The 16,240-nt window shown below is 45.3% G+C and overlaps 1 protein-coding gene across 1 annotated transcript in view; it reads left to right on the plus strand.

Annotated features, from left to right (window-relative positions):
• The window catches only part of LOC120943427 (interleukin-9 receptor-like), a 64,131-nt gene that overhangs the window by 43,037 nt on the left and 4,854 nt on the right, over positions 1 to 16,240 (plus strand). Inside the window, exons 6-7 of the mRNA XM_040356717.1 lie at positions 3,332 to 3,443; positions 8,334 to 8,418. Coding sequence (XP_040212651.1) covers positions 3,332 to 3,443; positions 8,334 to 8,418 — 197 coding nt within the window. The remainder of the gene's footprint in view (positions 1 to 3,331; positions 3,444 to 8,333; positions 8,419 to 16,240) is intronic.

Genomic DNA, 16,240 nt, shown 5'->3' on the forward strand with positions numbered 1-16,240 from the left:
CAGTGGTTAAAACCCTCCCTTAGGCCCCGTACACACGACCGAGTTTCTCGACAGAATTCAGCCAGAAACTCGATCGGAGCTGTATTCTGCCGAGAAACTCGGTCGTGTGTACACTTTTCGCCGAGGAAGCCGCCGAGGAACTTGTCGGGCCAAATAGAGAACATGTTCTCTATTTCCTCCTTAGTCAATGAGGAAACTTGGCTCGCCGAGATCCTCGGCGGCTTCACAATGAACTTGACGATGTGTTTTGCCCGTCGAGTTCCTCGGACGTGTGTACAGGGCCTTACTGTATTCAAAATTAGAACGTTTTCTCTACAGTTCTACTTTAAAGTATATATACCATAGAAATCAGGTTCACATTACTGTTTGTCTCTTCAGAGCCCATCTCCTTTGAGCTGTCGATTTATAAAACGTGTTGGTTCAACCTACATACATTTAATATACAGTAGTGATGGTCATTTCCATCTAGTGGCTGACATGTACACTACTGACTTCAATGTTATCCCACTACAGCACGTGCATGAGAAACCTCCAGAAACCTGTGAGGGGAGTCCCAAGTTTTAGACTGCCTAGGGGCTTCCACAGAATTTAATCTGACACTGCTCTGAAGGTTACAACCATGCCTTCAGGGGGTGCTACATCAACAACAATAAAAGGAGGATGGTGAGGCTTTGGTGCTTGTGGGTGATAGTATCTGCCGGCGTCAGGGCTGGGCACACAAGAAAGAATATCCTGACACCCATACAAGAGTGATATTTTCACAGCTAGGGTACCCCAAATATTCTTCAATCTGCATAATCTTGTAGGGGTCCATTCACACTATACAACACACATACTTTGGTGGGCATTTACCGTATTTATCGCGGTATAGCACGCTCCCGCGTATACCGCGCACCCCCAAAGTTGCCCCGAATCCTGTGGAAAAAAGTTTTTTTGTACTTACATTTTTGGTGTCTTGCGTGGCGTCCATTGGCGGCCTCGTCGGGTCCGGCGTCCGTCTGCGGATTCGGGTGTCCTCTTCGTCGGGTCCGGCGTCCTTCTGCGGCGTCCTCCCCGCTCGTTTCCCGCGCCGAGTTTGAATACTGCGCCGACATATACAGAGCGCAGTACACTCGTGTATTGTCGGCAATGCTCGGCTACACTCGCGCTGACGTCCTGTACGTCCAGGACATCAGCGCGAGAGGAGCCGAGACTGCCCGACAATACATGAGTGTACTGCGCTCAGTATTCAAACTCGGAGTGGGAAATCGGGTATCGGCATATACCGCGCACCCACGATTTTGCCCTGATTTTTAGGGCAAAAAAGTGCACGGTATATGCTGATAAATACGGTAATATGAAACCTTTACCTTTTTCCTTTCCCAACCGATCCTGTGACATCAGAGCAGTTTTCTCTACTTCTTCCAGTGGCGGTGGGGGGTTTGTGGCAAAGGGGGGTGTTCTTCCAGGACTGATTGGTGCTTACTTAGTGCCATATGAATTAGGGTGACCAGACATCCCCGGTTTCAGGGGACAGTCCCCGGATTGAGGGGCTGGGGCTGGGGCAATTTCAAAGACAGTCAGTGCAGAATTAAAATAATAATAATTCTGAATTACACACCCACGCTCTGCCGCTCCTACTAGCTTAGGGGGTGTATTTTTTCCATTACCTGTGCCCCTTTCTGATGATCATGTGCTGGTCGGAGCGGAGGAAATATTTCTCCAGTTTTGGGTGAATGCCCATTCAGCTCCGCTCACATGTTCTTCTGCCTTGGCTCAAGTCCCGGCCTGCTGCCTGCCTGCTTATCTTATTGCCTTCCCTGGCAGAGTGATCTTACTCCGCTCCCCACCCAGTAGTAGCCGGGGCCTGGAGAGTAAAACTTGACAGGCTGTGAGGCAGGCGGCTGCGGCGATGGGCAGAGAGTCGTTGATTGCTGCCATTACTAGTAAAAAAAAAAAAAATATGTCCCCCGATTTTATTTTAGAAATCCGGTCACCATAATATGAATGTCACTTAGTCTTTTAGCTCTATAAGCCCAAGCTTGCATGATGATGTGGCCCCTAGGGGGGCATGTACAATGACATGTAAATTACATACTAGGCTAACAGAAAATGGGCAGAATAACATAGGATTGGCAGCGCTGAACCAGGATGAAAGTCAGAGACAGTACTGGAGCATTCTGTAAATGGTAAATACAAATATGGATTTTTTTTTATGAGGGGAGGTGTAGAAGTCACCCCAACAATATTAGTTGGAGTTCTACTTTAATGCAGTACATTCCTTTTAAATAACACCTTAACACATAACAAAATATACCTGCACTATTATATCAAAGCAGTGCACCATAATGTACGGATAGTTCACATCTATGGGCCAGATTCTCGTAGATCGGCGTAACTTTGTGCGGGCGTAACGTATCCTATTTACGTTAAGCCTCCGCAACTTTTACAGGCAAGTGCCGTATTCTCAAAAGAAAGTTGCGGCGGCGTAGCGTAAATAGGCCGGCGTAAGCCCGCCTAATTCAAATTGTGATGAGGTAGGCGTGTGTTATGTAAAATAACCATGACCCGACGTGATTGACGTTTTTCACGAACGAGCATGCGCCGTCCGTGGACATATACCAGTGTGCATTGCTCCAAATACGCCGCAAGGACGTATTGGTTTTGACGTAAACGTAAATTACGTCCAGCCCCATTCACGGATGAGTTACGCAAACGACGTAAAATATTCAAATTTAGACTCGGGAACGACGTCCATACTTAACATTGGTACGCCGCATGTACGCCACCATATAGCAGGGGTAACTTTACGCCGGGAAAAGCCTAACGTAAACGGCATATCTGTAATGCGACGGCCGGGCGTACGTTCGTGAATTGGCGTATCTAGCTGATTTACATATTTCTAGGCGTAAATCAGCGTACACGCTCCTAGTGGCCAGCGTAAATATGCAGTTAAGATACGACGGCGTAGGAGACTTACGCTGGTCGTATCTTATACAAATTCTGGTGTATCTGATTCTTTGAATCAGGCGCCAAGATACGACGGCTCAGACTCAGAGATACGACGGCGTATCTGGAGATACGCCGTCGTATCTCCTACGAGAATCTGGGCCTATGTGATTTGGTGCATGTGCATTTAGATGCCATTTGCAACCATAGAACAACATACATATATGAATAAATTTGCATGTGTTGCATTAATGTGCGGGAAAACTGCCTGATTTGCTTGGCTGCATTATAATGACTGTTGATTTAGCATATGGACTAGCTGCCTTGTACATTTATGTATTTCCAGACACTGATGTTTCAATCAATTATAGAAATCTTATATGTTATAACTTTTTATTTTAAGGAGCTAAAGATGAAGGGAAAGTCAACATCATTAAAATAATAATGGTAGTATGCCCACTGGCAACGACATGTATCTTACTGTACTTGGTTTTCTGTTCCAGCTTAGGCAGAAGGTAAGTAAAGAATGCCATCATTTTGCACAATACACATACAGAGAAAACTAAAAAAACACCAATGTTCAAATTGACTTTACCTGAAACCACTTACCGGTATGTGTGGTACCTGACATTTCCAGAGGGCTTCCTTTTTGTAAACTTGCTGTTATTGAATGAAGACATACTTCACCAAGTTTTTATAAATTAAAAGTCAGCAGCTACAAATATTGTAGTCCTCAAAGTGAAATTAACTTTTCTACCCGACACTCCTCCATACACATTTAAGAACCAATAGCTAGATTCATGTACGGTGTCCTAACTTTGCGGCGGCGTAGCTTAGCGTGTTTAGGCTACGCCGCCGTAAGTTAGCGAGGCAAGTACTTTATTTTCAAAGTACTTGCCTGCTAAGTTACGGCGGCGTAGCCTAAAGCGGGCAGGCGTAAGGGCGCCTAATTCAAATTTGTCTGAGGGGGCGTGTTTTATGATAATGAGGCTTGACCCGACGTGATTGACGTTTTCTTTTAACTCCGCATGCGCTGGGCGCCTACATTTCCCAGTGTGCATTGCGGCTAAGTCCGCCGCACGGGCCTATTGATTTAGACGTGGATGTAAACAATGTAAATCCCTATTCACGGACAACTTACGCAAACAACGTAAAATTTTCGAATTTCGACGCGGGAACGGCGGCCATACTTAACATGACTATTCCATCTATTTGATGGAGTAACTTTAGGCAGCCTATCTCTTACGGAAACGGCGTATCTGTACTGCGTCGGCCGGGCGTACGTTCGTGAATAGGCGTATCTAGTGATTTACATATTCTACGCCGACCGCAATGGAAGCGCCACCTAGCGGCCAGCCTAAATATTGCACCCTAAGATAGGACGGCGCAACCAGTGGTATCTTAGATAGGTTTAAGTGTATCTCTGTTTGAGAATACACTTAAACTTAGGTCGGCGCAGATTCTGAGTTAGGTCGGCGTATCTACTGATAAGCCGGCCTAACTCTTACTGAATCTACCTACTAGTATCTGACGAGCACTTCCTAGTGTCGCTATCAGAGAGATATCAGACTAGGACCAGAACAGGGTCCACCCATTCTAGAGTTCAGTCATGGATTCGTTTTATGGTAGATTCATCAGAACCAATTTTTACTTCTCTTTTGCAAACTGACACTCAGCCTGAAAGGGACAGCATACAAGGTAATTTAAACAAAATCAAACAATCCCTGGGAATTAAAGCTAAAACGATTAAAACAAATCAAGGAAGGATGTTCAGATTTTTACAGATGCTGATTTATGACTGTTTCGTAAGACTATTTCTTTTTAAAGCTGTGGTCTTTAGGGCTCTCATCTTGACTATGACTTCACATTAACTAGGGAGTCAGTGACCTGAAACAAGTATTTAAAGCTACGGTCCGCCTAAAAAAATAAATATTAAAAGCCAGCAGCTACAAATACGGCAGCTGCTGACTTTTAATAAATGGACACTTATCTGTCCAGGGCGCCCGCGATGTCGGCAGCCGAAGCCGATCAATCGCTTGGCTCTTGGCTGCCCCCGCCGCCATTCTCGGTGAGGGAATCGGGAAGTGAAGCGTTGCAGAAGTAGGGTATTACACAGGTATCAACTCCCCCCTCCCCCCTGAAAGCTGCCAAATGTGACACCGGAGGGGGGGAGGGTTCCGAAAAGCGGAGGTTCCATTTTTGTGTGGACCTTCGCTTTAAGAATTCACACTTTTTTTGTGATGGGATCTTAATATTCTACTAATACATTTCAGGTTCAATGTGTATCATGTGTTATCGTGTTTTGTTCTGTTAAAATAAAAAGATAAAAAAAAAAAAAAAAAAATATTTAAAGAATTCAGACTTCGGATTGTACAAGATTCAAGCTTTTTCCAGGTTACTGCATCAGGCTGACAGTCTGAAAGTCTGTTAGCTGGATTCATAAAGAGCGCTGCATCTTTAAGGCGGTGTAGCGTATTGTATTTACGCTACGCCGCCGTAAGTTAGATAGGCAAGTACGGTATACACAAAGCACTTGCCTCCTAACTTACGGTGGCGTAGCGTAAATGTGGCCGGCGTAAGCGTGCCTAATTCAAATGAGAATGGGGGGCGTGTTTTATGTAAATGATTGTATTGGTTTCGACGTGAACGTAAATTACGTCCAGCCCTATTCACGGACGAATTACGCAAACAACGTAAAATTTTCAAATTTCGACGCGGGAACGTCGGCCATACTTAACATTGACTAGGCCAGCTATTTGATGGAATAACTTTACGCTGGAAAACGCCTTACGTAAACGGCGTATCTTTACTGCGACGGGCGCACGTACGTTCGTGAATCAGCGTATCTAGGCATTTACATATTCTACGCCGAACTCAACGGAAGCGCCACCTAGCGGCCAGCCTAAATATTGCACCCTAAGATACGACGACGCAGGTTGTCGTATCTTAGCTAGGTTTAAGTGTATCTCAGTTTGAGAATACACTTAAACTTACGACGGCGCAGATTAAAAGTTACGTCGGCGTATCTACTGATACGCCGGCGTAAATCTTTCTGAATCTAGCTATGTATCTTTAAAGATAAGTCAGTAGTGGTACCAGGGCCGGATTAACAATGGGGCTGATGGAGCTGCAGCTCCAGGCCCCTTTCTCAAGATAGGCCCATTTGCCCCAAAAAAAAAAAAAAAAAAAAAAAATTTTTTTTTTTTTTTAAGATTTTTTTTTTCTAAGATCGAATTTGGGGGGTTGTAGCTCGATGACCAGAGGTCACAGAAACTCTACATTTGGGGGTAGGCATGGGAAGAGCTACCCCACAACTGGTTAAAATATGGGACGGCTATCATTTATGGTTCCGGAGATACGGGCCTGCTTGCACAGCCTGTCAGAAGCTACATTCAGAGCGGCCAATATAAATACAAGCTGACACACTACAGCAGACTGATAGGATCACAGTGCTTATAATAATTATTTGTATATTACTCATGGTAATTAACCCCTTGCCACCCAGGCCAATTCTGACACTTCTCTACTACATGTAAAAATCATCATTTGTTTTTTGCTAGAAAATTACTCTATGGTGGTCTTTGCAGTTTTTATGTTGCACGGTACAGAGCTGCACGATTCTGGCTAAAAGTTGATTAATAGATTGACTTGTGTAAAACCAGCTAGCCCATACATAGTTTGACTATGGCTGGTCTCTGCTTAATTGGCGTAATTTCAATCCATGTATGACCCGCTTAACCACTACTCAGTCCCTAAATATCCTTCCACTCCTGTACATAGTGCTCACTGTCATACTCTCCACACTCCTCTCCTGTACATAGTGCCCACTGTCATACTCTCCACACTTCTCTCCTATACATAGTACCCACTGTCATACCCTACACACTCCTCTCCTATACATAGTGCCCACTGTCATACCCTCCACACTCCTCTCCTATACATAGCGCCCACTGTCATACCCTTCACACAACTCTCCTGTACATAGTGCCTGCTGTCATACACTTCTCTCCTGTACTTAGTGCCCACTGTCGCACCCTCCACACTCCTCTCCTGTACATACTGCTCACTGTCATACCCTCCACACTCCTCTCCTATACATAGAGCCCACTATCATACCGTCTACATTCCTCTCCTGTACATACTGCCCACTGTCATACCCTCCACACCATTCTCTATGGTACGTACTACCCTCTGTCATACCCCCTCACTCTTCCTGTACATACTGCCCATTGTCATACCCTTCACACTCCTCTCCTGTACATAGTGCTTTTTTCCGTACCCTTTGTACTCCTCTCCTGTACATAGTGCCCACTGTTAGACCCTCCACATTCCTCTCCCTCACCTGCACATACTTCCCACTTATATACCGTCCATACTCCTCCCCTATGTCGCTTACCCACAAAAACAGTTCTTTAAAATTATACTGAATATCCTCAATGTTACCAGCTCTAGAATGGACACACTTTTGTTAGTTCAACTAAAGGAAATATCAGTTCTCATATTTGTTCTGCCCCATTATTAGTACTCATTTAATTTTGTGATTACTACTATGATGTATAGAGGAACATCGGGGATCTCAGCTACTCTAAATATAGCACTTGTATAAAAAAGTGGCCCTGAAAATATTTTTTAAATGTTGGCAACTGTGCACTTAGACACTGCCCAAGGGCCACCGTCCACCGGGTCAGTAGGGGGCCCCATGAGAGATCCTGTGATAATAAAGCGGTAGTAAACTTTCCTGACATTACTACTTTTTAGAGGCCCTGGGGTAGGTTATGCCACAACGTACAAGTATGCACAGCATATTAGCACATTAGTGTACACTTACATTTTCAGACTGAGCCCTCCAGTGCTGCGATGAATCAGGGGCCTGGACACTTCCATCTTCACCCGGTCTTCCTTCTGGGTTCTGTGCCTTTGGTCACTTGCCTTGGCTGGGCTGCGTTCATGTCATTCCCACGTATTTATTTATTATTTATTACACCCCATTCACACCTCCGCGACAAAACGCCCAACGCCGGCTGCTCGTGCCGCTGGAGGGGAGAATTCCCATTGCTGTCTATGAGATGGTTTACATCTCATAGACGCCGTACACCTGCGGCATGAAAAAAAGTCCCGGACCCTTTTTTTTCAGGCGGCATTGGCGTTCGGCCATACAAAGCAATAGGAAGGATTTGTAAAAAAAAAGTTACACTATTCGCGGCAAAATACGCCGCGTACGCGGCGTTGCTTGTCGCGGAGGTGTGAATGCAGCCTAAAAGGCCCCACCAAAATCCTCAGCACCAGGCCCATGATATTCTTAATCTGGCCCTGAGTGGTACTACACATAACTCTATCCTCCATAGATTACCTTTATTTTGTGTTGCTGATTTTGATTTCTGATAATTGCTTTCTTTATATTAAAGGTTAAAGATTCCATTTTTAAAGGAGGTCCCTACAGCAGCCCACTTCTTTAGGCCTCTGTACATTGTGCACAATGGTAACTTTCAGGTAAATACCTTCTGTACAGTAAAACTCAATAGTATAAATAAAAAGTAACTTCCTGTTTGTAATGGATTTTGCACACATTCAATGTTAGGCCCTCAGGGAACATGCACCTCATTCATTGCTATTGTATTTAGTGTTCCATTCCCACTTCTTCAGCTGACCTTTTCAGAGTTTTTGCTCCTTCTCTGTGGTCCCTTCTTAGATTGGACGGGACGGCATTTCAAGCTTTGTCCCGCGGTCCCGGGGTACAGAGACTTTGTCCCACATTACTCCATTGCTGACAGCCTATCAGGACATGCAGCAGTGTGAACATCCATCCAGCACAGCCAGGGATGGGTGGGCAATCCGGCGGGGGGTACGGCCACAGTGAGAGTGAGTGGAGCTGTTAAATCCAACCTCTAATATCGGGGATGGATGGGGTTTATATGTGGGGCTCTTCTCCCTTTGTCAGACAACCCGTGCATAGACAAATAGCCAGCATTTATACATCACTGGCAGGGGAAGAAGGTGGCAGGGGGCAGGACCAATTGTAACTACTGTATGTGCACCCACAGAAGTGTATAATAAACCTGTGTGGGTACACATACAGTACAGTAGTTACAATTGGTCCTGCCCCCTGCCACCTTCCTCCCTGGCCAGCAATGTATAAACGCTAGCTGTTTGTCTATGCACCGGTTGTCTGACAAACAGGCCCGCCCATCCCCGAAATCAGAGGTTGGACTTTACCAAACTCTTAATTAATTAATTATTAATTGGTGTCTTTGCAGTTTAACTTCTGAACCTTGCATTCTGTACATAACACATTCCTGAAACTTGCACTCTGTACGTAACGCATACCTGAACCTTGCACTCTATCAAAAATGCACTCCTGGACTTGGCACCTTGTAAAAAATGCACTCCTGAACATTGCATTCTGTACAAAACACACGCCTGAACTTTGCACTCTGTACGAAATGCACTCCTGAACCTTGCACTCTGTAAACACGGTTCAGGGATGCATTTTTGATAGGCTCTATGCATCCAGCTCAGAACTCTCTGCATGTTGTTCCAGAGACTGTAACATGTTGTTCCAGAGACAGGACTGCTGCAGCTACTTTTCTAGTGCATGTACGCTTCTCTCAAGACCTCCAGAGGGATAGCACTCACTGCAGAGAACAATTGGCCTGGCTTTAAAGGTCTTTTGCAATCTGCTCTTAGGCCCCTTTCACATTGAGGCGTGGAGCCGCGGTGACGGTATAGCCGCGCTATTTTTAGCGTCGCTATACTGTCGTATTTACCGCGATATTCGGGCGCTAGGGGTGAGATTTTAACCCCCGCTAGCGGCCGAAAAAGCATTGCGGGCGGTATTACCGCGGTATTACCGCGGTTTCCCATTGATTTCAATGGGAAGGCGCGGTATAGGAGCGGTAAACACACCGCTCCTATACCGCTCCAAAGATGCGACTAGCAGGACTTTTGGAGCGTTCCTGCTACCGCACCGCTTCAGTGTGAAAGCCTTCGGGCTTTCACATTGAAGCCTGCAGGGCATGATTTTTTCATGCGGTATAGCAGCGCTATTTTTAGCGCTGTACCGCATGAAAAACGCCTCAATGTGAAAGGGGCCTTAGCCTCCAGCACCAGAAAGAGATAGGAGACTACAGCTGGCTGTTCTGGGTGTAAGTCTATCTCACCCATTCCTCTGCCCTTTGCAGGGCCTTAACTGTGCTGACTACATCTTTATGGTATGGGCTGGCTGGCTCCTATGCCCTATCTGCACTGGGCTTCTCCCAACCTGGGATATACATGGACACTAACTCCACCCATAACATCACTACTGGAATCCTTTGCCTAAAAGGGACCTAATACCTCATTACACTATTTATTGTTAACACACACTGTTTTAGGAGAGAGTCTGGAGAGACTGTTACTATTGTGCTCTTTTTGTTAGAGAGACAGTTCCAGATTCTGCTAGCCAGTGCTGTTTCCACTGTGGGGCCCCCATGTGCTGAATTGTTGATATTTTCTACACTGAAAGCCTTTTCTGCAGGAGTTACCTGTTTGCAAGATAGTGTCCCCAACCAAATTTGCATTTGTTCTTCTGGGTATCCCAAGGCTCACCTTAATCCCTATCCCAGTTCTACAAACAATAAAAACGTAAAAAAAACATTATCTGCCTACTCACTGTGTGACAGATGTAAAGGAATACTGTGTACCTGGCTGAAAATCCCATGTAACTGACTGCTTTGCAAAATTTGGGATAAGAATCTGGGTTAATCAGCAGGGTCAGTCCAAGGTCTGTGCTGCATAGTAAAGATGAAGTTGACGGGTGGAGAGCACTGCTCCGTTTGTACATACCCAGGGCCGCTGATATGGGGGGACCACCAGTCCTCCTGTAGGGGGCCCGGGCACACAGGGGGCCCAAACAGCAGGGGGAATTAGTGTGGTTTTCTACCCCTCCTGCCAGCTTTCAGCTGCAGCAGGGAGAGACACAGACACAGGGCATCATTCCTGTAATTACTTCCCTGACACTAATTCCCCTCCCTGTTCTGCCTGCTCCTGATTCCCCCCCCCCCCCTGTGTGTCCCCTTGTCACTGTGAATATTTGTTTTTTTTATGTAAAAAAAACAAATAAAAGGACTAATTCACACAGGTTCTCTGTTATATTTGTGTCCGCTAATAATGATTTTAGTGTATTTTTTTTGAAAATATGGTATATTGGGGGGGGCCCTGCCAGGTAGGCTGTACGGGGGCCCTGTGATTTCTAACAGCAGCCCTGTACATACCATAGGAAGCAAGGCACTTCATAGTTAGCTGGTTCCTGCTGGGAGAAAACACATGTAGGTAGATTCAGGTAGGGGCGCGCTAATTTGCGGCTGCGTAGCCTAGCGTGTTTACACTACGCCGCCTTAACTAAGAGAGGCAAATACATGATTCGCAAAGCACTTACCTCCTTACTTAGGGCGGCGTAGTGTAAACGCGGCGGGCGTAAGGGCGCCTAATTCAAATGGGTTGGAGGGGGGCGTGTTTAATGGTAATGAGGCTTGACCTCACATTTTTGACATTTTTTGGCCACTGCGCATGCACCGGGCGCCTACATTTCCCAGTGCGCATTGCGGCTAAGTACGCCGTACGGGCCTATTGATTTCGACGTGGATGTAAACTACGTAAATCCCAATTCGCGGACGACTTACGCAAACGACGTAAAAATTTAGAATTTCGCGGCGGGAACGGCGGCCATACTTGACATTACTATTCCACTAGGGCCTATCTCTAACTTTACGCGGCCTATCTCTTATGTAAACGGCGTAAAAGTACTGCGTCGGCCTGGCATACGTTCGTGAATCGGTGTATCCCCTCATTTACATATTCTACGCCGACCAGCAATGGAAGCGCCACCCAGCGGCCATCCAAAATATTGCAATCTAAGATAGGACGGCGCAAGCCGTCGTATCTTAGATATGTTTAAGCGTATCTCTGTTTGAGCATACGCTTAAACATAGGTCGGCTTAGATTCTGAGTTAGGTCGGCTTATCTACTGATAAGCCGGCCTAACTCTACCTGAATCTACCTAATGGGGTAGGTTTGGTGGTGGGAGCAAAGTCCTCAACAGGGAGACAAGTCTGGCCAGAGAATTGCGAGGAGGAAATGGCTGCAATCAATAATCAGGGGGTAACACCACAGCGGTGAAGCAAATACCCAGGGCACCATCTAGCATTAGTTGTGAGGAATGGAGGGCAAAGTTTGTGTGTAATCATTGTCAAAAGGAACCCTGCAGCCCAACACCAGGCTGCAGGGTTCAAAGCTGATACGGGTTTCAATTACTGTTTTTAGAACACCTCCAACCAGAGGCTCATTGTTGAAAAGAAGTAATTTATCTTACCCAATAATTCTACATTCTTACAGTGCCTTGCGAAAGTATTTAACCCCCTTGAACTTTGCAACCCTTTGCCACATTTCAGGCTTCAAACATAAAGATATAAAACTGTATTTTTTTTTGAAGAATCAACAACAAGTGGGACACAATCATGAAGTGAAACAAAATTTATTGGATATTTCAAACTTTTTTAACAAATAAAAAACTGAAAAATTGGGCGTGCAAAATTATTCAGCCCCTTTACTTTCAGTGCAGCAAACTCTCTCCAGAAGTTCAGTGAGGATCTCTGAATGATCCAATGTTGACCTAAATGACTAATGATGATAAATAGAATCCACCTGTGTGTAATCAAGTCTCCGTATAAATGCACCTGCACTGTGATAGTCTCAGAGGTCCGTTTAAAGCGCAGAGAGCATCATGAAGAACAAGGAACACACCAGGCAGGTCCGAGATACTGTTGTGGAGAAGTTTAAAGCCGGATTTGGATACAAAAAGATTTTCCAATCTTTAAACATCCCAAGGAGCACTGTGCAAGTGATAATATTGAAATGGAAGGAGTATCAGACCACTGCAAATCTACGAAGACCTGGCCGTTCCTCTAAACTTTCAGCTCATACAAGGAGAAGACTGATCAGATATGCAGCCAAGAGGCCCATGATCACTCTGGATGAACTGCAGAGATCTACAGCTGAGGTGGGAGACTCTGTCCATAGGACAACAATCAGTCGTATACTGCACAAATCTGGCCTTTATGGAAGAGTGGCAAGAAGAAAGCCATTTCCTAAAGATATCCATAAAAAGTGTTGTTTAAAGTTTGCCACAAGCCACCTGGGAGACACACCAAACATGTGGAAGAAGGTGCTCTGGTCAGATGAAACCAAAATCGAACTTTTTGGCAACAATGCAAAACGTTATGTTTGGCGTAAAAGCAACACAGCTCATCACCCTGAACACACCATCCCCACTGTCAAACATGGTTAAAATTGATGGGAAGATGGATGGAGCCAAATACAGGACCATTCTGGAAGAAAACCTGATGGAGTCTGCAAAAGACCTGAGACTGGGATGGAGATTTGTCTTCCAACAAGACAATGATCCAAAACATAAAGCAAAATCTACAATGGAATGGTTCACAAATAAACATATCCAGGTGTTAGAATGGCCAAGTCAAAGTCCAGACCTGAATCCAATCGAGAATCTGTGGAAAGAACTGAAAACTGCTGTTCACAAACGCTCTCCATCCAACCTCACTTCATGATTGTGTCCCACTTGTTGATTCTTCAAAAAAAAAATACAGTTTTATATCTTTATGTTTGAAGCCTGAAATGTGGCAACAGGTCGCAAAGTTCAAGGGGGACGAATACTTCCGCAAGGCACTGTACTTTCATCTAATGATGGGACTGTATCAAATACTCAATCATGAACAATATAATCCACCTCTTCATGATATTTGGAGATAAACAACATTTCTTGTCACAGTATAAAAAAAGTATCATCACATGGTGTCACGGTCTGGAGTCAGGCTCAGAGGCCAGTAGCTATAGCAGCAGAACAGGTCACCCTGGCTGATGACACGGGGTCACCTGAGGTGCGGAATCTAAGCGCTAACCGGTATTCACCAGAGCTTCTGAAGGTGAAGATGGATTTTGCTGCGTGTTAGCGCCAGGTCGCGGTCCTCAGGATTGCCCCACCAGGAGGTGAGAAAGCCGGGGTACAATAGCAGATAAGCAGGTGAGGATCAAACAGAAGCGTAGTCGATAACAAGCCAAGGGGTCGGTAATAAGTATTTGTAGGTTGGGATCAGGCAGAAGCGTAGTCGATAACAAGCCAAGTGGTCGGTAACGAGCAGTAGCAAATATGGACGGCAGCAGGGAAGACAGGAGCGAGATATAGGCTGGAGATAGCACAATATTCTGGCAAGGAGGAAGTGCAGAGACATGGCTTATATCAGGAAGTTCGTGGGAGGAGCAAGGGGTTCAAGGTTCAAGACAATCAAGACACAAGGCAGGAATGTTCAATGGATCAGATGGGTTTGTCCAGCAGATCAGACAGGGAGCTGTCCAGCATCCCAGATAGCTCAGTGAGAAGGTTCACTGCCAGACATAGCTGAGGTCCCAGGTTCAAATCCAGGTCCTGACAGTACTCCCCTCCTCCCAGGACGTCCACTGGACGTCTTAGGGCCTGGTTTGTGAGGGAACCTCTGGTGGAATTCTCTTGTTAATCTAGGAGCATGAACGTTCTGCTCAGGCTCCCAAGAATTTTCTTCTGTCCCGTATCCTTCCCATTGAACCAGATATTGCAATTTGTTCCTATAGATCCTGGAATCAAGAATTTTCTCCACCACGTATTCTTCCTCACCCTGTACCTCAACAGGTGGAGGGGGTGGAAGTGTTCTTCCAGAAAAAGTATTTTCGTGAAAAGGTTTAAGTAGCGAAATGTGAAACACAGGGTGAATCTTCATACTTGCTGGAAGTTTTAGGCGAAAGGCAACTGGGTTGATCTGGGCCAAGATCTGGAAAGGTCCCACAAACTTTTGTCCCAACTTTGCAGATGGAACATGAACCTTCAGATTTTTAGTAGATAACCAAACTTGATCACCCACATGAAAGGTAGGAAGTGCTCTGTGATGTCTATCTGCAGCCTTCTTGTAACTTTCCTGAGCTTCCCTCAAAGTCTCGATCAATTTTCCCTGGATCTCCTGTAAAGCAGTTAATCTGTTGGTAACAGCAGGAATTGGAGTTGAGATAGGGAGATCAGGGATAAAAGCTGGATGAAGCCCGGTATTTAGGAAAAAAGGGGTCTGAGAGGTGGAGCTATGTTTAGAATTGTTATAAGCAAACTCCGCTGTAGGAAGATAGTCCACCCAGTCATCCTGAAGATAACTAACAAAACATCGGAGGTACTGCTCTAACGTTTGATTGGTCCTCTCGGTCTGACCATTAGACTGAGGATGAAAAGCAGAAGATAGATTAATTGTTACTCCTAAAGCTGAGCAAAAGCTTTTCCAAAATTTTGAAGTGAACTGTACTCCTCGGTCAGAAACTACATCTTCTGGAATTCCATGTAGTCTAAAGACTTCTCGAACCATCAACTCTGCAGTTTGTTCTGCAGAGGGTACCCCCTTCACTGGTATGAAGTGAGCCATCTTAGTGAAGCGGTCAATAACAACCAAGATAGTGGTCATTTCTTTAGAGGGGGGTAAATCAACCACAAAGTCCATAGAAATTGATCCCCATGGTCTTGATGGGACAGGGAGTGGCTGGAGCAACCCCAAAGGAGAAGCTCGGGGTGTCTTATTGCGAGCACAGACCAGGCACGAGGCTACATAACTTTTGACATCTCTTTTGTACCCAGGCCACCAAAAGGAACGGGATAAAAGTTCCTCCGTCTTAGAAACTCCAAAATGTCCAGCAAGTTTGGAGTCATGAACCAACTTGAGGACTTCAACCCGAGCAACTTCAGGTACATAGAGGCGATGTGCTTGAGTCCAGAAACCATTCTTGTAATCAAGGATGATGTTCATAGGAGGATCTTTGAGGAGTGGGTCATTCTCATACCCTTCCTTGAGAAGACTCAAGAATGCTTTAGAACTTGTGACACCTAGAAAGTTCTTTTGAGGCAGGACTGTGTATTCAGAGTTGTCTTCCTGGAGAGGCCCAGACAACATTCGTGATAAGGCATCAGCCTTACCATTCCTTGACCCAGGTCGATATGAGATAATAAAATTGAACCTGGAAAAGAATAATGACCAACGTGCTTGTCTAGAAGACAATCTCTTGGCAGAACGAATGAATTCCAGATTCTTATGATCAGTGAGAACGGTTACAGGATGCTTAGCGCCTTCCAGCAAATGCCTCCATTCAGAAAATGCTTCTTTAATTGCTAGCAACTCCTTATTCCCAATGTCATAATTTCTTTCGGCTGAAGACATTACACGAGAAAAGTAAGCACAAGGATGTAGCTGCATCTTTT

Source organism: Rana temporaria, chromosome 6 (assembly GCF_905171775.1).
Source record: "Rana temporaria chromosome 6, aRanTem1.1, whole genome shotgun sequence".
Lineage (NCBI taxonomy): Eukaryota > Metazoa > Chordata > Amphibia > Anura > Ranidae > Rana > Rana temporaria.